This window comes from Trichoplusia ni, chromosome 4, assembly GCF_003590095.1.
Source record: "Trichoplusia ni isolate ovarian cell line Hi5 chromosome 4, tn1, whole genome shotgun sequence".
Classification (NCBI taxonomy): domain Eukaryota; kingdom Metazoa; phylum Arthropoda; class Insecta; order Lepidoptera; family Noctuidae; genus Trichoplusia; species Trichoplusia ni.
The window spans coordinates 17,546,683-17,570,508 of NC_039481.1; the positions used below are offsets into that span (position 1 = coordinate 17,546,683).

The 23,826-nt window shown below is 35.8% G+C and overlaps 2 protein-coding genes across 3 annotated transcripts; one reads left to right on the plus strand and one right to left on the minus strand.

The window, feature by feature from the left end:
• The first annotated feature begins 654 nt into the window (after nucleotides 1-654).
• LOC113493371 (protamine-2-like) lies at nucleotides 655-4,752 on the plus strand. Its single transcript, XM_026871322.1, has 6 exons — nucleotides 655-800; nucleotides 1,733-1,888; nucleotides 2,611-2,736; nucleotides 3,285-3,323; nucleotides 3,809-3,950; nucleotides 4,495-4,752. Exons 2-6 carry the CDS (start codon nucleotides 1,761-1,763, stop codon nucleotides 4,645-4,647), a joined length of 588 nt encoding a protein of 195 aa, XP_026727123.1. The 5' UTR covers nucleotides 655-800; nucleotides 1,733-1,760; the 3' UTR covers nucleotides 4,648-4,752.
• Nucleotides 4,753-5,227: 475 nt separating this feature from the next.
• Nucleotides 5,228-23,277, minus strand: LOC113493372 (iodotyrosine deiodinase 1). Of its 2 annotated transcripts, XM_026871323.1 has the most exons (4): nucleotides 23,039-23,277; nucleotides 14,028-14,252; nucleotides 6,541-6,857; nucleotides 5,228-5,793 (listed from the first exon to the last, which is right to left on the minus strand). In XM_026871323.1, exons 1-4 carry the CDS (start codon nucleotides 23,211-23,213, stop codon nucleotides 5,611-5,613), a joined length of 900 nt encoding a protein of 299 aa, XP_026727124.1. In that variant the 5' UTR covers nucleotides 23,214-23,277; the 3' UTR covers nucleotides 5,228-5,610. The 2 variants fall into 2 exon arrangements, 1 of the variants encoding a protein (XP_026727124.1); XR_003400556.1 differs by lacking the exons at nucleotides 5,228-5,793; nucleotides 14,028-14,252; nucleotides 23,039-23,277 and adding exons at nucleotides 7,289-8,081; nucleotides 9,193-9,948 and having other exon boundaries at nucleotides 6,792-6,857.
• Nucleotides 23,278-23,826: the final 549 nt, after the last annotated feature.

Here is a 23,826-nt window from a genome sequence, read left to right on the forward strand (position 1 = left end):
ACGAAGCATTCCGAAGACGTATTTTTAACTTTAACATTCCTAACATAGCAAATGAACTAAATTAGTCCTTATTTCGTCCAGATAAGGTTGAATTGTATTGTAAAATGTAATTTTGTTGTAATAATACGTTCTTAATGTTAACACGATGCTTCCGAGCTGTAAGCACATTAACCCATTTATGAAAAAGGGACTAAAAATCACGTTTTCCCGTTTCATACGATATTTAGAGATGTATTTTAAAATAGCATACATAGATAGATATGAAACATTCTCTTTATTTTTATTGAACCAAACTTCGTAATTAGAGACGTTAGAATCAGAATAGAAATCAGGAAAAAATTATAAGGATTTCATTGTATTGCCTCGATAAAAATATTTGCAACAGTTGCTGCTAACCCAATATGCAAACCTCTGTCAAAGTTGCGAAAAAAGATTCTCGAATAATCAAAACCGTGTTTCGAAATCGAAATCAGATTATTTTATTTTCTATTAACGCTGATTTTCAAACAGACAATTGGCCCAAGTTACATCGACATTTCCTTATTGGCAAAAAAACAGGTCAGATAAAAAGGTTTATTGCAACTTTGAGCAGTAACTGGCACTCCGTTTTGTTCTTCTAAATTTAATGTCAAGTTTTCGTATACAGAAGAGTGGGGTTCAGTCAGTCGAAACAAAGAAATTTTTGTTGTAATGTCACATTTCCTATAGTGCTCAATTTTATTTTCGTCAATTTTTTTTTTAACAAAATTCTCTATTAAAGTTCTGACAAGAATGTTCTGGCGACGGGCAACTCTGAAGTGGTATGATTTGTTTTTTTTCTGATTATATCTTGGGACACATAACTTGAGTAGGTGCTTACCAAGTCCTGTGTTGTTGTCCTTCCATAAGTTCCTATGTTCCATGTTATTGTATGATGTCTTTGCTTGCCAAGGTGCGATTGCAGCGAATACTATGTTTAATCAAGTGTTTAGTTTGTGACTTATCAATATGCACTCATAGTCTTATCATAACCTATAGATGCTTCTCCGTTGCGAGGGAACTTATAACTACTACTACAAGGCTCCCCCTCTTTGCGAATTTTAATATGGTTTAGGCGACTGGCTAAAGTGTAACCACAACCTATTCTGATCAAACTTAGATGATTATAATTTACTAAATAAAAGCACATACATCACAACATAAGGGCTTGTTATAGGTCATCCGAGAATGCTTAAAAAGTGATATAGTTTAATTAAGAAGTAAGGATATCTTCTAATTTGACATTTAGTGGATGGAAAGTTGTCAAAATAATGTCAACATTGACAAAAGCAGACTTGAACAGATGGACATAAGGCACCTATTACTACGGCCCCGCTGTGTCCATCTGTCTGTCCGTCCATAAGTTCAGCTGTCATCAGGCTGTATCTTATTAAATAAACAATACTTAAATGCTTGCCGCTATAACATTGAAATCGCTGTTAGTCACAAAGTTGATGGGAAATAACTCACAATTTTTTTCATTTTTTTAGCCTACTTGTACAACCAGATTTACAAGTACAACTTGCACTTGACTTAAACTATTGTATAAATATACTATGATACACAAAACGATACGTTTTAGTCGCGAAAGTTAAACCTCTTGTAATTTTCGAGCATCACAGACACACAATGAATGGCGAAACAAACTTATTACATGTCATAAAGTTTATGACATATATTTGAAACAGCACTCATACTAAGTCTGTAATACCAGGTGACCATTAGTGGGGAGCCGCGGCACAATGGAGCCCGACGACGAGAAGAAAAAAAAGCTGAATGATGACGTTGTGGTGTTTATGCGCAAGCGCAGCGAGACCGAAGCGCCGCGCTACACCGCGCGTCTAAAGACCTACGTCGACTTCCAGCAGAAGTAAGCTAAATACTATAAAGTAGAAACGATAAAATATCTAACAGACCGTTTGCCAGAACAATGCATAGCAAATTGTTGCCCTAAGCCGTCGGTGTTAATGGAATTTAAAGACAAATAGCCACTTGCCTAAGTGTTGTCCCTACATACGGCTCTTAGTCTCATTTTCTCATGTGTTTAAAGTCCTTGATTAACTTGCTTACTAAACCGTAAATTGGGTTGAATAGTTTCTAGGAATTAAAAGAAGTGTTATTTTTGGGACTCGCATGCGTTTGCTTACATAAAAAAGATTGACAATTATTTTCTTCCTGTAAAACGTCAAAAACTACTTCTCCTCACCCTATTACACGTTAACCAACCAAAATGCGTAACTCTTGATTAAATTTCTTAATCAGCTGTTTTACTCACAGTTGAAAATATTCATACTCCTAGCATTTTAACCATCTACTTGTTCCAAAGTAACTTTGCTATAATTGTTTTATCAGGCGTCTCAAGAGAAAATAAATCTTCTCTACGACCGCATCAACTACCTCCAAACAGACACGTTTGGATTGAGAATTAAGAAATATATGAAAATCTGCGAAAATAGTAATAGTGTCATCCCAAAAGCTTGCGCTATTTTTAAATATTAAATTATGGAAACTTGAAATTGCTATGAAATGAGGCGCGTATAGCCTTACTTATCACGTGTGATTTATTGATCTTATTAATTTTGTTCTTGCAAGACGTCGGCGAGCAGCGGCCGCGCGCCGCCACTCCGAGCACGGCCACCACCACGAGGGCAAGAGAGCCAATTCGCCATCCAGGAAAAAAAACGATGGCGACCAGAAAGAAAAAGCTGCTGACAACCAGTGAGTAGCACCTAAAGAAGTTGTAGTCTTAGTAAGAGTAAATACAAAGCAGGCTCCAAAAGTCGTCGGTGTATGGCAAGGGGTTATAATTCTTCATGAACTCGCAAGTAATCAGTAGCTTGAACCGCATCGACAATTCAGTAGCAGGCTGTCTTTTCAATGATTAGGAAAGTTAGGCTTAAATATGTAGGCTATCAATCAATGAAAAAATAAGTGCACTAGTCGGCGTAGCAATTTCCATCTTTGTCTAGTCTTCGCCATCACTTTGATTTTTTTTGGTCATTTCTACCCTTTTTCTTCAGTTGGTTTATGTACTTTCTTTTTGGCCTTCTTCCTCTTCAAAAGAAGTTTAAATAGACTATAGAAAACGTAAAATAGGCCAACTAATAAGTATTATCCTCTCAATTGTAAATGTTTGTCTAAGTTAGTTACGAGATCCATGATCGATGAACATCTCGTTAAAATTTTCGTATTAGATCAAACCTTGTTACCTTTTATTGAAAAAGCAACGAACTTTGTAACGGATAGATGTTTTACCACTTTTCCAGTGAACACGTTAGCCACGATGAAGATCGCAGGAGCCGCAGGTAATTTTTGTTATTTCTTTGTATCTTTTGTCTTTTTTGGCAAAAATCTAAATTACATCTTCTCTTATTTAATAATGTTCCACTAATAATGCTGTCATTAAGACAATGTTACTGAGAAAAAAGCAATCATATTTTAAGAATCATGGCTACAATGAAATTACTTTATTATAAACTTTTTCTCGTACACACATTTTGGGAAAGATGACTTTTTCCTTTCTTTTTTAAAAAACCACTCCCGCAGTAAGGAATTTAATGCTTGGGTCGCGGGGGGTTTTACAAACACACAAATCACATGCACAAGACACCCAGACTCAAAACAAGCATTCGTGGATCACACAAATGTTTGTCCTCATGGGAATAGAACCCGCGACACGACACGCTCAGTGGGCTTGGTGAAAGACTATTAAATAGTTAGGTACGATCGTAATGTAATACTTGATTTACACTGCTAATGACTACAACATCGATTTCCTGTAACTTTGCAGCAGTAGACGTGGGGGTGATAAATGCATGCGTACCCGTTCGATGTCTCGCGCATCGCGGTCTGACGAAACCTCTGACGCTTGCTGCCCTCCCAAGAAAAAGAAGAAGTCTTGTCGCCGTCGCCGCCGCAAGCCATCCTGCAAGGTACGGCTTCATCCTCACCACCACCAACGAGAATTTTTGGGGCTTCGTGACCTTTTCGAAAATCCTATGACACCTGGAGGACAATTGTTTCTCCCCCTTCCGTATTTACTAGTTGGGCCCTGTCTTAATTTTAGGAAATTTCATTGAAGTTTTCAGCATTAGTTTTGATTTCATAGTATTCATAGTAAGAGAAGTAATGAAAAAAATTAAATTCACTGAATGTAATTTCCCACATGTTAGAATTTTACCATTTCTATCCCGTGTCGTTGGCGGTACCTACTTTATCCCTTTGTAAGGTTGCTACTATCGTTACGTCTGAGTAGCGTTCAACTTTAGCATCGGTATGGAGATAGTGTAGCTAAAGTTTAACGAAAATTATTTTTTTCATTTAAGTAACACAGAATATGAGCTGTCTATGTCGGAATGATCGGCTGCTGCCTTGTTATCCCAAAGTCCTGTCAATCGGTTCGCAGCCAAACATAAGTTAATACCGACCGCGGGACTTAAAAAAGACCTACTCAAACGAAAACACTTGGTGTTACAGTGTTGCTGTCGCCCAAAGCGGCGCCGTCGCCGTAGCTGTCCCAAGAAGAAGCGCCGGTGTCCCCGCAAAAAGCGTAGCTGCAGCCGGCGCCGGCGCCGCCGCAGCTGCAAGCGCAAGCGCCGCAGTTGCAAGCGCAAGAAGCGCCGCTGCTGAACACCCCGTACCCGTATCCGTCTGGATTGTGACCCTTAAATTCAGTGTGTCGTTTACGTTGCTAAATAAATCTTTTTGTGATAATAAAAAAATGACGAAAACACAGTGCTTGGCTTTTATTCTGAATTACCACCGATCAGATCGATCCATTTTGATTTGACTTAACACTAAATTAATGTCACCTTGTTATATCATGTAAAAAATGTGTACTAATTACTTTTTGTCAACTGTAATATATCTACATGTACTATTGAACTGTGTTTTTGTTTCCACTATCTTCCAGGAAACCTGTACCTAGAGCAACGTCCGCGCTTTTCACCAAGTGATCCATGTCATTAACTGTACTATTAACAGCATCAGCTCGTTACGCATGAGTTTCTATAAAGCTGTACATTACTGGTTTCAATGAATTCACATGCGCATGTTTAAGTATCGATTTTCGTAGCTCCAAGAGTCTTGAAAATGGGTTAAAAATCATCATGGAATAAAGTTTTGGGTACTTTTCACTGATGTATTTCATACATCTTTAGTCAAGTAAAGTTAAAAATGCCGGTTACAACGAGGAGAAAATAAAAACAAGAACGCTTTGAAATATATAATTTCAATACAAAAAAGGCACACGCAAGGCACGGTGTACATTCCTTAACTAGGTATATAGTAAAATCTTATACGCATGCCTAATTAAAGTTCATTGCAAGATAAATGCATGCAAATGCTAAATTATACTAATTGATCTTGAATGTTTTGAACTCACAAAGAATCGAAAAGATCACTTCTGAAACATACGTATGCCTGCGCCCATATTACATTTGTAGATGCAAGTTGTATCTACAAATTGAAAAAAGCGATAAACTAAGAAAATTAATAACAATGGCTACACAAAGCTTCAAGAAATCGAAGTCGGCTCAGTTATTGATAGTCTTCAAATCAAATCACATTTAAAACATATAAAGTTTCAGTCTTTCAGATTTTCACCATGATCTCTTCCAAACTCTTTCTCTGGAGGTCTGGGACCGTGGCTTCCTCATGAGGTCTCCCAACTGGCAGGAGCAGTTCCAGTCTCTCATTGATCGGCCTGGAGAGGAGGTCCCGAAGACGGGCGTTGCAGTTCAACGGTGTCGATGTTAGGGAGACCAGGCCACAGTACTGGAATTATGGAGACAGTGGTCAATTAGACAATAAATAAAACGTTTGTCTTGCAAGTTATGAAAGTTTTAGAAAACTAGTATCGTAACAATCTTGGATGGTTTGAATCTGTCTTGTACCTTCCGTATTTATTTTGGAATGGGGCGGTTATTGTGCTTATTAGTTATTTCTAATCCAGAGGGTCTGCCGCCATGCCTTAAAGGAATATTATGATGGTTGTGGAAGCGTGACAGCGCTATAAATGGGATAGAGCGGCATCTCTTTTCTACACCGTCAATAATGTTACAAAACTTCCGTAGCAGTAAGCCCCCAGGTTTGTCAGTGACGAACAAAAGGTACACAAGCAGCTAAATATAAATGCTTTGATCTGCGTTTTATTTCTTGTTTACAATTAACAAACCGTAGGAAAACATCCAACTATTTTATGAGGCAGTTGAAACACAGCTACATTTGCTGAAGAAATTTTCTTGTAACTTCGGGACTACAGTACAGTTAATTGTTTAATAGACTTAAAATAATACTCATTTTTATCTAATCGTTAATCATACAGACATTGAATGGTTTTACGAATCGTTTTTAAAACCTAACATAATAATTCTTAGAAACTCAGCATCAATCAAATTGAACAGTACCTTAACATAACTTTTTCCAAAAAATGAAAATGATCAATACCCTGGTAGGTGAACATTTCACAAAATTCTAATAAAGATAAACCAATTTGCATAGATAACACTAGAAACAACTTACTTGAATAGCAGCCAGAAGAAACCCAGCAGCGATCGCCGTACTGATCTCGCTGTAGTAATGCATCCTCTTCTTCCCGTCGTCTCTCCAAGAATGTGTCTGCCTGAAGACCAGCACCAACGCTGGAGCGTCAGACAGGTACGGCTTCAACGGCTTCGTACCAAACGGCTTCAGGTCCGTCACCCACTGTCTGGACATCCTCTTATTGTAGTTTAATTCTTCTTCCTCTTCTACAATTTCTCTTATTGCTGTTTTTGTCTCTTGGTCTTGGACGACGACGAATGTCCAGGGCTCAGTGTGGGCTCCTGACGGTGATGTTCCTGTAGCAATATGATTTTTCTGGTTAGTAAAGTTTTCAATACGTACGAAAATAAGATGTACAGGATATTTTTTAAATAATAATTCAAAGGACGAAGAACTTATTATTATTATTCTACTGATGCCTGAAGGTTAACGGCACGTGAGGTCAGATCCTAGAACCAAGGTGATTACATTTATGACATAATTTTAATTGTCTATGATTATTCACTCATTGACAGCCTATTGTATTGCTATGATATATCTCATGTTTTGAGAAACGTTAACCAAAATAAAAAGCGATGATTAATTCATTATTTGGTCCAGTTTCTTAGTCAAGAGGGATCGTGAAGTATGCCTTTAATTCGACGACATTTTTATACGACAAAAATTGTATGTGAAATGTTGGTATAGGATAAAATCAATTTGATGGCAGGCAGTAACCATGAGGTACCTATTCAATTCGTGGCGGATATATTGCTTGTTATTCCTTTTTACTGTGGCTTCAGTAATATATGCTGTCTATGAACAAGTGAAGTACGTCAAAAAGTTGAAACGAGACTACGTTCACAATTACCACGACGATGAATACGATTTTGAAAATGAAAAAGCGGAAAAGTTGTTCTGGAATCAGAGAAATTACATGAGAAATATATATAAAATCAAGTCAAGGATTAAATGGATTAACACGAAGCAATCAGTGAATAACAGATACTTGGGACCCGTCAACAATAGGACCTATGTTATTGTCATACAATGTCATTCGAACGTGTATTATTTACGAACACTCTTAGAAGCTTTGAAGAAAGCAGTCTTTATCAATTCGGCCTTTCTAATCTTCTCTCACGACCACTACAGTTACAAAATCAACAAGCTCATTAAGACTATCAACTTTGCTAAGTACATACAAATATTCTATCCTTACTCCATGCAGTTACATCCTAACGTATTCCCGGGATCGGAGCCTAAATCTTGTGTACATGGTTTTCCTTGTAATCTAGGACACCACAGAGATCCCGAAGCAGCTCAGTCTAAGCACCACTGGTGGTGGCAAGCCAACCAGATATTTGACCATCTACATGTCCTGCAAAACTTTAGCGATCCCATTTTATTTTTGGAGGAAGATAATTATGTGACTGAAGATGTTTTGGTCGTGTATAAACTGCTTCAGTATGCCAGAAATATCCATTGCCCTTTTTGTGAATTGATCAGTTTGGCGGCACACGACCCTGATGTAGCCCAGTACACTAGAAAAAAGAGTATTGTGTCAGTAGAAGTTTGGACAAATAATATGCCCAGCACGGCAATTGCTTTTGACAGAAATATTTGGAATTCCATAAAAGCTGCTAAGGACATATTTTGCTATTTTAATGATTCAAATTGGGATAGATCTTTGAAATATTTAGGCTCTGTGAAATTTGAGGGCAACATATATTTAACGACTATGGATGGTCCAAGGGTATTTCGGTTGGAGAAATGTGATGATAAGCACGTTGGATGTCAATTGAAGTACAAAGTGGAGGAGGTGAAAAAGTTCGTCAAATTGATTTCGAGACATTTGTACCCATATAGTATTAAAATCAGAGTGATGTCCGACGATGATTTCAATTCGACAGCGACTGGCTTCTGGACTGACCCAAGAGATCATGAGCTCTGCATGCATTTCACAAAACAAAGTGTTTGGTTTTAAAAACATTGTTTGGTTTTTTTATTTTGTGTTGGCAAATATTTTATAAATATCTTGTTTTTGCGCATCGATTTTATTTACAGCGAATCCCCATTCCTGAAATGACTTTTTATTAAAATTTACATGAAACAAAGATACCTTGAATTGAATAGTTACATTGAATAAATTAAATAATGCTTTTACGTGAGAAGGTACGTATGCGTTGCAAGATTAAGATGAGTCATTGAGACAGTAAGACACGCACTTCTTTAAATTATAGCTCGGATAGTTTTAGGTCAATGAGATTCGAGACTGCAATTATTTTGAATCAGGTCAAAGTCGCAGTAGGTTGCAGGAAAATCTTAACCATTAATCTGTCAAGTTCTAGTTGTAGATTTTATGACCAGCCTTGGTAACAGATTAGTGTCTGACGCTTTTTTTAAATGAAAAAAAAAACACGTGCAGTAAAGAAATTTCTATATAAAAACAAATACAAAAAAATCAAATCACAAAAAATATCAAAACCAAATATTATTTTCCACGAAATGCATACACAATTCACGATCCCTCACATCTTCCCACAAGCCTAGAGCTGTTCCGTTAAACTCTTCCTCTCTCTTCACAACCATCACGATGCCCCAAGGAAACAGATTTTTCGAAATCAGTTTAAAGTACTTCTGAATCTCCGCTACCTGGTACTCCACCCGACATCCCGAATCCTTATCATCACACTTCTCGAGATTGAAAACTCTGGGACCTGACACAGCGGTCATGTATATATTTCCTTCCCAGTTTCTAATGCCTACATGTCTAAAAGAATTATCCCAGTTGTAGTCGTTGTGGTAGCAAAAGTCCCGACTATATTTCTTTAGAGCATTCCAGATCTTTCTGTTGAAAGCGAGCCCAGTTCTACGAATCCGATTTGTCCAGATTTCTACGGTTATCAGGGTTCTTTTAGCGTATCTTGATAATTCAGGATCATGTGCGGCTAAGCTTATCAGCTCACAAAATGGGCAATGTTGATAGCGAGCCTGTTTCAGCAATTTGAAGGTAAAGAAGAAATCTTCAGTCACATAGTCGCCTTCCTCAAGAAATAATATAGAAGTGTTAAACCCTTTCATTATCTCTATGTTGTCAAAAACCTGATTGGCTTGCCACCACCAGTGGTGCTTAGACTGCGCTGCTTCTGGGTCCCTCAGATTTGACTTCGTGCACACGTAGCCTTCAGTACATAGTGTTGAGTCCTGTCCAGGAAAGACATTTGGGTGCAATTGTATCGAATATGGATAGAATATTTGCATGTATCGGACAAAAGTGATGCCTCGGATCAGTTTATTTATTTCTTTGCTAAAGTAATCATGAGAGAAGATGATGAAAGCTTGTTTGATCCCATTAGCCATCTTGAGAGAGTTCAGGAGTTGGCGGAAGTACATAACATTAGAATGTACTTGTACCACAACGACGGGAGTCTCGTGGACCAGAGGGCCAAGAGCAGCATTAAATACCCTTTGTCCGGTATTAATCTTCTTTATAATTGTTTTCATTTTTATGATGTTTTGCATATTTAAGCGTTTCTCTCTGAATCTTATTTCCAAGTAATCTGAATAGGTAATGTTGTCAGAATTATCATCGTGAAAGTAGTGCAGCAGATCTCTTCTTTGTTTTTTAACGAACAGCACTTGTTGATAAACTGCATAAAATATTGAGGACACTGCTAAGATAAATATTATAAGATAGACACGAACAAAATGCTCCGGATTGAAATTCATGGTTGTAGGTCGAACATGACAGGGTTAATTTTAACAACTTTGTAAAATTGAGAGAAATCTATAAAATAATAATATCATTACGGCAAATATAAATTCGACATTACGGCATAATCTGACAATGTCATCACTATCACGAATAGAAAATGATAAAAAGGATTAGCTACGGAGTATCGAGTAAAAAGTTAGATTTTCAAATAAATTAATTAGGATGCTAAATCTGGTTAGACTGGAAGCCGACCCTAACATACTCGTAGTTGGGAAAAAGCATGGACGGCAATGTCAGTAATTTTTAAATAACCACTCAATTATTTTTCCACTTTTGTGAGAGAGTGTACTGAAAATCAACGTTGTAATTCACGACGTTAAATTTTATTTCTTCGTAAAATAGTAAGTTATATACTTATCATTTTAGATGAGGTATCAGGATCAGTGGTATCATACCCAAGAATGACTTTATAATTAATTTTGTTTGGAAATTCGTACCTATACACGGATATGATGATTATCATGACCCACTACCATGTTAAGAGAACTTCTTTTTGCCATGTTAACGTCTAAAAGTGTAATAGAAAACAGGTCTTCTTTGTTACAGCTTACAAAACGGAAACAGGTTAAAATAAATTAATTCTTTTAAAACCAGCAATTTATTTACTCGAACCTCACAAAATGATTCTTAATACCATGCACTCTGTGCTGAAAAGTACATACAGAGCTCCTGGTCCCTCGTGTCCTCCCAGCCTCCCGACTCAGTATTATTAAACTCCCTCTTTTTGTTCATCGTCATAACTATCCCTCTCGGGAACAGGTTCTTAGAAATAGATTTAACAAACATGTGAACATCAAAAAGTTTGTTTATTCTGCAACCTACGTATTCACCATTACATTTCTCTATTTCCAGCACTCTTGAACCAAGGATACCCAGCACGTATATATTTCCATTCCATTTTCTGCTGCCAATGTTTCTCAGAGAACTATCCCAGTTAAAGTCATTGTAGTAACAAAAATCGTGCCTCCATGATTTTATGGCATTCCAAATATCTCTATTAAACGAAATGCCAATTTTGAGCATTTTATCAGTCCAAATTTCGACTACTAATGTAGCTCGCCTTTTCTGATACTCAATTAACCGAGGCTTGTGTGCACCTAAACTGATTAATTCACAATGAGGACAATATTTGTGTCTTACACCTTGAAGCAGTTTATACGCGTGAAGGAAATCTTCAGTCACGTAATTATTTTCGTCTAGAAACAAGACATCGAAGTAGTAGTCATTTGTGACTGGCATGTTGTCGAAGATCTGGTTTGCTTGCCACCACCAATGGTGCTTCTCCTGAGCCCGCGCTGCGTCCCGAGCTTCAGAATTTGAACAAATATAACCATCAGAGCACAGTTTGGAATCATACCCGGGATACACATTTGGGTACAGCTGAATTGAATAGGGATAAAATATCTGCATGTATTTGGCAAAATGGACGCTTCTAACGGCATTGTTGATGCCGTTATCATAGTAGTCATGTGAAAAGACAAGCAACGACTTTGATATTCCTCTGGCTTGCTTCAGAGATTCCAGTAGCTTTTGGAAATAAAACAGGTTAGAATGTACTTGTATCACTATTATTTGTGTTTTATGGTCGATTGGTCCCAGAAACATGTTGTGAATCGTCTGTCCAAGATTGATTTGTTTTATTTGCGTCTTTATTTCTTTAATTGTCTGGATTTCCTCCGTCATATTAATAGGCCTTTCTGTAATATTCTCATTGTCTACAATACTTCTCATATCCATGTTATATGTATTGTATACTTGTTTTATTTTCTTCTGATTGACTAATTTTACTTGTTGATAGATTGTGTAGAAAATCGTTAGAACAATTAGTATTAAGATCAGGCGGTATAGAAAAATTAGATTATGTAAATGTAAAATCATGACTACGTGAACGTAATAACATCACAAAAATTGTATTTTGTATTCACTTTAAACCAAAATATTAAAATTACATGTTTGAAGTTTAATACTCTACGAAGACATTGTCAATTCGCTTGCACAGTGTATAAATAGGAGAAAAGAGTTTTTATTATAAAATGATAAATGCGGACAACATCACATACATTGTTCTGAACCCAAAGTAAGTTGCCAAAGCACTTGTGTTATGGAATTCAGATACAACGAAGGTACCACAAACACCCAGACCCGAGACAATGTAGAAATGTGATTTTTTACATTGACCCGACCGGGGATCGAACCCGGGACCTCAGAGTAAGCGACACCTTGAAACCGGTGCGTACGCCACTCGACCACGGAGGTCGTCAAAAGTTTATTCATGAGTATAATTATTGTCATTCTGTTGTATTATATTGTAGTCGCTAAACTAAAAATTGTATACTAGGTCTGTGATCATTGCAGTCAAAATATAGTATTTATCTTATCTTAAGATTATGTTAGTGATAAAAACTGTATAACAAAATGATATAACAGATTTGGAAGCCTTTCGGTTTATTTATTTTTGACATCATACTTACGCAGTTTCCTAATGATAACATTCATAAAATCAACGTGTTTCTATAGTTATAATCATTACCTAATATCTCTCATAATTTCTTTAATAAAAAACTCTAACCAAAAAAAGTACTTTGGCAAAATTCTGCTACTGTCTGTTTCATAGCAATTTCATGTAACTTCTTCTATTATTTTTAGCATCGACTTCAAAGATTCCGTACTCCTGCTAAGAAAATCAAAGTTGCCCAAGCCGGTAGCCCTTGTATCAAATGTTTTTCAACTTTCTAACTAGAATAAATACGACGGGACGACCTAAGACTTGGAAAACTAGTCGTTTTAACGAGTTATACTGGTATAAGTACAACTATACGAGTTGATTTGCCAGTAATTTTATAACGAACCTAGAAGTGGAATTGATAGAATCAAAGTTGGTAATAGAGACGCATTTTTTTACTAAGCGATTCCCGCACTGACGAATATTTTCCTTGTGTTCAGGTTTCACCAACATTCAAGTGACATTTACGAGACAGGAGTCCTTTGTCCTGAGAGGACTCAGGACAAGCATTTATGGACCACGCAAACGCTTCTTCTGAGCCGGGATTGAACGCGCAACCCGTCGCGCACAGTGGGTTTGCGTGGTGACCTCAACCACTTGGTTATCCGTGCAAACAAGTATATTATGATATATTTTTGATTGAAAAAACAAGCAGTCCGATCGTACATTCTGATTGTAAAGAACATTATATTCAAGAAACATTATGTTTGTGTTCTTTTATTTTTTAATTAACTTGTTTACCAACAATAGATATCGCGGCATCCTGTACATCCACGAATGATCAACAAAGCAACATGGATTTTAGTTTGAACTAGGAACTAAATATTTCATTCTACGAAGGGTAGAGAGACATTAAGCAGCTGGTAGCCGATCTTCCGGAAGACCCTTTCCGTCGAGCTACGAATAAGGAGGACTACAAAAAGCTGACCGCTTACCTTCATTAATTAGAGAGGCACCGCTAGAAGAAGAAGAAGAAGATCTTCTCTAACTGTAAAAGCATTTTTATAGAAGAACTAGCTGACCCAGCAAACGTTGTTTATAAAAAAAACATACAAACAATTTTTAGTGTGAGCAACCCTTATCACTGAATACGCATATAAAATTTGGTAAAAATCAGTTAAGCCGTTTCGGAGAAGTACGGTAACTAACATCGTGACACGGGAATTTTATATATTAGAAGAGAAGAAGATAATCTAATATTTCACTGACCTGCAGTCCTTATCAAATTATCCAATACTTCTTGAGGTATTGGCTCCTGGCTGAAGGACCTCACCGTCCTCCTCTCGGCCATCAGCTCGTAGTACTCCCGGGACCTCTCCAGGATCTCATCATCAGTCCTCTTGAGGGGTCTGTAGACTATATGAGGAGTGTCTTCCGGGATCGCTGGTACCAGGAGGTCAGGATCATCGTCGCCATCGTCAGGGAAGTCTCGAGCTGGAAGTATAAGATGATTTTAGTTTTATGTGTATAGGGCCCTTAAGGTTCCTCATTATGAATTGCCTAATTTTGGAGCTGTACATTTTTTTGTAAAAGGTTTCAAGTATCTACTACGCCTTTTTATCGTACATTTTGAAGAATATATTTTGTGATATATTTAAGTAAAACTGAAAATGGTCCAAAAAGAAAACTGTTTTTGTGTTTATCAATAAGTTTTTTGTTATAACCTCACATTGAGTTCGGTGCAAGGTTCAAAACTTGTTTATCTCACGCTATCAGGAAAACAATGTTATATTTAAATAAGAGATATAATAATAATCACAACTGTAACAGTTAGATGTATATAAAGTTATTTTTGCCTTTATGTTCTTTTATAAATAAGTTTCAATAGGTACAAGCAGTTATTTTAATAATACATCATACTAATAACAAATGCGAAAGTGTGTTTGCATGTGTGCGTGTGCGTTTGTGTAGCTGTGTGTGTCATGTTTTTGCCGAAACGGCTAGACCCATTTCGTTGAAACTTGGTATTTGGTACTGCAGGTAGCTAGTGACACCTTATATTCAGGATTGAGAACTAGTTCGGCTATAAATTTGTGTTGAATTTCAAATACAATATAAGTACACATTCAAAGCCTATTATAATATACTTATGTAATGTTTCCGCTCCATACTTGTTTATATATAATGACGGTGTATCATTTTACTGTAATTTAAATTGAAATGTATCATGTGCCGATAACAACAATCGTTATACCATACAAGTACGTGGTATTATTATTGCCATAATTGCACGTCCTTTTTAGCCAGAAACATAGCTTTCACAGATGATGTTTTATTTACTTGTACTAGGTATATATATTTACTGAAAAAAAAGAGTTGTAAGGGGGTGTAATTAGAGGTGTAAGTTTTTATCAAAATATTTTTTTAATGATGTGAAATATTAGTAGTAGTTACACTGCGATTTTTGTGCACTGAATTCCACGCGGACAGAGTCGCGGACCATATCTAGTAATTAAATAAATTTAGGTTAAGCAACGAGTACGGTAAAAATATTTATGCGTTTTTGAAAGATTTGTTTTTCTTCTATTTCAACAGATCCATTAGAACAGTATTTCGAGTATTAGTAGCCCCGTTTTTAGAAGACCCCTTAAAAACTTCATTAAACCGTATCACACGCAGTTAAGGATAACGTGATGGACTACAGCTATTAAAAACATAGAAGGTAATTATTAATAGAAGAACATATAAAAGTGTTCTTATTATATAACTCAAAATAAAGTCCACACATTTAGGAGGTCTATTGACCCACACTTAAATTGTACTTGTCCCTGATAACATGTACTAAAGATAAGTTATCAGTCATTGACACTAACAACATTTACTTCGGAAGTGACTTCCCATTAAGATTAATTCTTTCAAATTTTATTAATGGGTGCTTTAAAAAAACGTTGCGTTACCTCGATCTATATTTTAAGCATTTGTTGTTGTAGTGATAACAGAAATACGTTATCTGTAAAAACGTAAACTGTCTAGTGGTTTCTTAGGTTTACGCGAATGTTAGACATTGAAATGAAACTACTTTTACGGATTTTATCGCGGTTTAATTTTTGATTTTAGTTCCCGACGTTTCGAGACCTTTGCAGGTATCATGGTCACGGGCAGACTCATACCTGACTGAAAAAAAACTGTCTAGTTATCACGGTTCATTAGATGCTTGGTGACAAACGAACGGACAGACTGAGGGACACATAGACCGACCTCATACTCAGAGCCTCGGTAGTATAAAAACTTATTCCGGAGCCAAATTGATTTGATTGATTGATTGATTGATGACTGAATTGATTTGAAAATCCTCAGTGTACATCGGCACACTGGGGATTTTAAAGGGTGTGTTGCATCGCGATGTTTTCCATCACCATATTTTTCAGCAAGTGAGAATTGCTCTACCTTTTTAATTATTGTGCACATTGCAAATCCATTTACTAAAAGTTCAATTAGAAGCTACGGGCTTCGACCTGGCGGTCCAGGCTGTCAATGATCTTATTTTTTTACAGACATTTTGTATTTTACATAATGATCCATTTCGTTTAATTAACTCTACAGTCTTACAAAGTCAATAATCATCTTGTGCAAAGTGTGAGACCTTAATTCTTTGAGCAACAAAACAAAGAATACCATCAACAATGTTAGTTTAGAAATAAGTAAATACCATTGAACATCACAATGGGTACCTACTGGTACCAGCGGCCGCGGTCACATGATTATCAATAAATAAATAACGATCGATTTAATAACACATCTGGTCACGAACGATTAGATTGTAGAGTAAGTTTCCGTTAAACAATAAATTCCATAAAATACTATCGCAATAATCACGGAATCTAATCCTTAGGCAATTTAACAATTATTATTCTAGGCTGAGAGAGCTAAATGCTTAAGAATTGTTGGCGTCGAATTGAAAAAACCGGTAAAGTGCGAGTCGGACTAACGACACTGAATTTAAGTTAAACGAATCGGTTGCATATTACAATTTGACAGTGGATACTGACAAATTTATTTGTCACATACCAAAAAATGTATAACCGTAGGTACCAAGGTACCTATTTGATGTTATAGGTTCAATGAAAATACATTAACTGTGATAATTGTCTCTTGCTTTCACGGTTTGCAGTCTGGTGACGGATGAACGGACAATAGACAGTGGGGCCTTAGTAAGGTTCCATTTTTACCCGTTTTGGACATGGAATACGCCTAAAAATACCTTTGGGCCTACCACCACGACTTAAGGTAGTATTGTTGCCATACTATCTTTTAAACTAACGTGTTTTATGTCGTTTAAAAACCAAGGACTAAATCCTCATAATTCTCATTTATGCAAAAAGTTAGCCTCGCTTGAGAACAAACTATAAATATATTTGTATAGTTTATGAGACGGCAAGGCAAAAACGGGCTCTCGACCTTTGAGTCATAAGGTCGCTCACTCTGTCAATGGTAACCATGGCGTCACATTGTCAATACACTCAAATAAGTGCCATTATTTATTTTAAAACAAAATTCAAGTTTCTGATATCCTAAATTTATCTAGTTGCGTTTTATGATACTATTTTGTGTTTAAATTCTTTTAGAACACGGTGAAAAAAAATAGATATAGGAACTTCTCTTCTTCATTCAAAGATATTTCTAATAATTCATTGAACAGTAGGAGGTCTAATTATTATTTTATACGTTTTATGTAAGACCCTCACGAAAATGAAGTTTTATTTACCCAGTTAGTATATTAAACTTATCGTAGAAATATTTGACTACGTAATGATAATTGTAACTAATGATAATGAATATTTTAATGTTTGTAATAGAGGAAGACATTACTCATAACGATAATAGAGATAACGAAATCGAACTGCGTTTTTACTTTTAACCTTCGTTTTTTTGTATATTTCAGTATATGCGTAATATTTCCTTTCTATAATATACAGAATACTTTATTTGAATGCTAGTTACTATTATAAAAAAGGTGAAGATGGATGACTTATTAATGATTATTTATTACTTTTACATTCTGTTGAACGATTTTTTTTTCAAATTTCTTATTGTAAGGCTGGATTAGTCCATAGTCATAATACGATAATTTTATGAAACCGCAAGAGGTAATTTAAAAACCAGCAAAGGCATAGAACAGCTATCAGGAGTAGAATTTTTTTTTGTAGTCACATAAATATTTACTGTCCCCTATTATGTAGAGTTTAGAGTACACCACACAGATAGCCGCTTGATTGAGGACGCCAAACACGCCGTGCGCGACGTGTCGCGGGTTCGATCCCCGCGTAGCGCAAGTGTTTGTTTGATCCACGACGTGTTTGTTCTACGTCTGTTGTATGTTTGTCAAACCCCCCGCGACACAAGGATTAAGTTCCTTAATGCGGGAGTCGTTCAAATCAAAATCGTTGCAGATGTAAAAGTGAGATAGCGCACTATAAGTTGTAGAGCGGTGTCTCCCTTCCACAGTAACAACAATCTCGACTCTTAGTGACAGTGGTAGGGACCTACTTCAGCCCACTCTTTCAATACGTACTCCAAATACTACTTAACCTGAATATTGTAACCAATTTAATACCAAGTACTCAATTAATGTTATGAGGTCAATATTTACTCATTCAGACTAAATAAACGAATGGACCAATTTAATTAGGCTCGTACTAGATATTTTGAATACAATACGTACCTACGCGTATTGCTCGCTATTTCTATTGTACCATTATTCAGATTTTCGCGTTTTAGGTTTTTGTTTTTTGAAGTATTATGTAAGAGTGGCCTAATTACGAGTGCTTAAGTAAAACTGGTCAAGGAATCGCGGCATTGAAAGTTCTGTACAAATAGGCTGAAGAAAGAAATTGGGCACCCATCCGATTTATGGCCGTAGCAACCTCGATATTTATTTACATTTGCTGTTATAACTTCCACAAAAATTAATTGTCGTTGTCAGTTTATTTACTTTACCCTAACTTTTGAATAACTATACCAATTTTGCCGCCCTGGCCACACAAGCCCGTCACTCCAGCTCCTTCAAGCCAGGATCTACAAAGACACCAACGAAAACCATCCAAACACATCTTTGTATCCCAGGGGAAACAATTGACTGCCTTGGAGCCCGCAACGAAATTAATCAAAAATAATAAAAAGTAGGAGGAAGTATCTCCATATCTTAAACAAAACAGTTTATTGATTATTGTCTAATACATTACGTATGAAAATCCTTGTAGTTAATATGCAATCATTGCAAATACTCCTGGCATTTTCCTTGTCATCGGCATTGCTAAATAGATCTAGAAAATTGTTTACATAGTTACGGACCAAGAAGTTAAAACAGCTGATTTTATGCAGCCGAGTTGTATATTAATGTAGGTAATAAGTTATAATAAATAATTATATAATTTTAAATATGTTGTTAACACGTTTAACTAGTTTTTTTTTACTATTTTTAGCTTTATTTCTATTATTAAGTACTACGTGAAGTATTTTTAATGATACACCTGGGCCCCAATTCTGCTATTTACAACGGCCGCTGAATGAATGGAATTTAGCTTAAAATGACAATTTTCGTATTCTCTTAAGCATTTTTCAACACCATAATTGTAAATTCAGTACGGGATCGTGCCCTCAAGGTCAATACAATTAACTTCCAATTATTGTATTGGTGAAATGCTTAAGAGAATAGAAATAATTTCAAATTTAATCCAATTGCCATTCTTTCATCGGCCATTGTAAAGTTGCAGAATTGGGGCATTGTACTCGCACGTTTTTATTGGGATCGACCGACTAGTAACATTTAAGTTTTAATCAGTCTTACGAAATACCGTGTATCTATACATATGCATTTATTATTAACCTTGTTATTTAAGCAAAGGTTAACTGTTTTCTCTACATGTTAAAAAACAGTTAATTTATTGCAGATAATATTTATAGATTTCAAATGACCCTCGAACCTCTTGAATTAGTATAACAATAACCTAACCATGAAAATTTATGTATTAAATTTTATTTGAAGAAAATCGTGTCTCTTATGTTTGGCTTCTTTTAACCACTAATTACTCAACATTTTAAGTAAACATTGCAGTTGAATAGGTTTAGGTTGAACAAGAAAAAAAATCGGCTAGAACAATGTTAATAAAGTATGATGTATGTTTTCACAGGCAGATCAAAAAATTCCACTGAATGGTCTCTAACACACACCGATGAGAACCGACCGAGACGGCGCGGGCAGGCCTGTGTTCGTTCTTACCTTAGCGGCTCATGAGATAGACAAGTGATGGAACACAAGTGGGTAGGCTTTTGCCAGGCTGTGGGACAGTACAAGCTAGTAATAAATGTTTATCTTCAAGTAACACCGCGAGGCGCAGTTATAAACAATATACAAAAAAATCGCAAATTGTGATGTGTGTGTACGGCAAAGAACTTGCTTCTGTAAGTAATAGTATTGAAAAGACGTGTACTATTTGAATATTTCCCAAAAACATATCCCTACTGCCAAATCAGTCGGGTAAAAAGGGTAATTGCTAAGGTTCATGTGTACCGAATCGTCCTCAATACGGTCAGAGATCACAGGCCTTAACCCACTAATGATAACACGCTATCCTCGTTACACACGTGTCCATGATAACTATACATTTGAAATAGAATATATTAATTGTCCATTTATTTCTAGGACCTCTATTCACTGTTTATTTTATTAATTTCTGAGTTTATATACACAAAACATACTCAAAGATCTGTTTAAGTGCAAGTTTAACTTGCATATTTTTAAATAGGACGGAAATTATTTATTTTTGTAGTTCTGATGGCAACAAAGTCATATGTGAAAATAGCTATCACGGTTCATTACCTACATACAGACCGATGTCAAGTGCACTGTTAGGCAGAGAAACCTAACTAAGTAATAGGGTTTCCATAACAGATGTGCAAGGGACCTGCTTAATGTCGTATCATTTGATATATTACGGGATCAATACTTACATATTTTCATCATCCATATTAGTTGTTAACTATCATCATTCCAATATTTATCAATTTTGGTCCTTAATAAAGATTACAAGCAACTAAGAAATAAACAACGCGCACTTAATTCAGAGTGATTATTTACAAACAATAAATAGACCTTGCCTTTGGAATAAGGAAATCCTTTAAACTAATTATTGTTTTAAATATTAAAGTGGATATTTATAAAATGTAGAATCCGTAATAATGAGTTCAATGACGCCATGACTCAGCACGGATGCAGGTTCTAATGCGGTCTAGCATACGATTTATGCGAAGTTTTTCCTAGTTCATTATTAAGTTTGCTGTTATTTCTTTAATTTATTTATCCAGCATTCTAGATTATAAATTCTTATTAGTATTGTTACTGCCTCACAGCTAGTCAAAGACACTACAGAGAATTGTGATACATGCGAATAAAACCATCAAGAGAACAACTCTTGTTATTCTAGTTTTTATAAACATAGTTTTTGGTATAATGATAATATCATCTGTGAAAATTTCAGCCGTCTGACAAACATGGTACATGAAATACGGGGTGGTGATAGACGGAAAGACAGCAGATCTTTAGTGATAACGTTTGACCATTAAACTGGAAGAAACTATCGTGAGACTGGTTTCGGGGTCGAGAGTCGAACTGGTGTGGGACCCCGCCGCGTCAGCTCATGATTAAGGACTCCGGTTGGGTCCAAAACTAGTTATGCACTCCCGATAAATACGCGTGAGTAAACCGTTGCATCATTTCATAAACTGGAAGACTTCCTTCTTGAAGTCGAATAAACGACTTTTCAGTAAAGATCTTGTAATGGCTGACAAAATATAATCAGATCGGCTTTACCTTTTGTAGAATAATGTTTGAATTTCGCTTACTACATGTTTACAGTTTAGCGTATTTTGATAAGACTGCGTTACCTGAGATGTAGGTATTACTCATGCGTTACATTATAAATATGTATTATAAGCAATACAGTATGTTACGTATAAATTGTAATTGTATTCGAATATTACTATTTACTTGCGGAAGGCTAGAAAGGAAAACAACAAGTCTCCTTTTAACAGCTAACCTGTAGAGACTTTGTCATAAAAATCAGGTAACCATTGTAAAAAAAGTAATTTCTGGTATATGTGGTACTAGCTGTTGCACGCAACTTCGTCCGCGTGGTTAGAAGATATTAGTTATGATTTATATAGATTATATTATATATTATATATATATAGATACCTAGCCACATAATTTATACTTGTCCACATTTTCCATTATATCAGCGCTCCTATTAGTTGCAGCGTGATGGTTTATAGCCTAAAACCTTCCTCGATGAATGGTCTATTCAATACAAAAATAATTTTTCAATTTGAACCAGTAGTTCCTGAGATTAGCGCGTTCAAACAAACAAACAAACTCTTCAGCTTTATATATTAGTATAGATTTTAATTTAAATTGAGCCCCTCCCCCAACCTTCACTAAGACTCTTCTTTCTGTCTTTAGACTATATGTGCGGAACTCTCAATTTCGAAAGTCCAACTCGCGCTTGACTCCATTTAATTTTTCGGTTAAATAATCTAGGAAAGTTTTCATAATATTCTCTAAAGTAATGATTATACTTACAAAAACCCGTTTCTATGACATTTTTTTCTAGCATTTGACAGAACTTGGTTAACTTTTTGCGGTTCATTCTGAAGAGTCATCGCGCCTTAGAGTTCACTTAAACTCAAGTTCTTTAAAATTTGATAATTCGTTCCACGACTTTTGAAGCAGACATTTATCACGAATTTAGGACTACCTGATGATGAACTGTCTTTCAGTCTATACTTTGGTTTTTTTTAAAAAAACTATTTTCTTAACATTCAAATATTAAAGAAAAAAAATGAAGTGAGCTTCAGTTATTAATTCTGTTGAATGCGTTTTCGATTTATTTTAAACACACCTTAATGTTATGTTTTATATTTATTCGATTAGAACAATTTAACCTTACCACTGTAGAATGGTATTTCTACTGCTCATAATGTAATGTAATAAGCAAAGTTATATTAAAATTTTTACTTCACAATATTCTCTCAATAAATTATCGACGTTGAGACGTACAATCAATAAAAGTTAAGCAAGAAGAAAGCCATAATGTAGCCTGACGATTAACGACTTCAAATGCGTCCATAATCGTATACCAACCACACAAAAAAATCGATATTCATCCTTTTCCAAGGCGGTAGGATGCAAAAATCGTGTGTCTATGGATTGTGCAGTCACTAACCTTTCCCGCCGGTCCCCGTTCGCGCCAATTTTTCCTTTTTTGCATTCTCACTGTAATGCACTTCCAACTTATTTTTATGATACAAAGTAAAAGCAATGAAACACACAATTAACGCGCTATAAACTATAAAACAGTTCTTTTCTAATGTCCACACCGCTAACGATATTACATTCATTTTATTTTATAATTAAATCACACAAAGCCCGTGTTAATTCGATCGCGTCTCGCGAGCTACTAAAGTAGTGGCGTTTGTTGTCATGTATAATTGTTATGACCAATCGATTTGCTGCTGATAAACATTCCGCTATTCAAACTTCGACCTTATCGACGGCGATTACGACTCACGTTCTACGTTTTGAATTGTAATCAAATGTTTTCTTAAGTTGGCACCCTGAAGCATCTTTTTGCCAACATCGACGTCCTTGACTTTTTTTTCTGCAGACTACAGTGGTGGATAAAATTTATGGCTGCCAATGTTTATATATTTTTTTTATCTCATAATTATTCGTACTGGTACATTTCTCCGAATTATGAGCTAGACTAGACTTCTTTTAGATTTTAAAATTATGTTAACTAGGCCGTCATCATTACGCCTGCTGTTCGTCATAACAAAATTGAAAAAAGAACTATTATTTTGTTTTTGAATTTTATTTTTATTAATATTCACTTACAACCAGCATTGAAACGTATAAAAATATTTTATTTTCATTTATGATTGCTAGGCTAGAATTATTTTTCTGAACTCGTGAAAAACTCAAACATTGTCTTGTAACACTACGTAGGCTAAG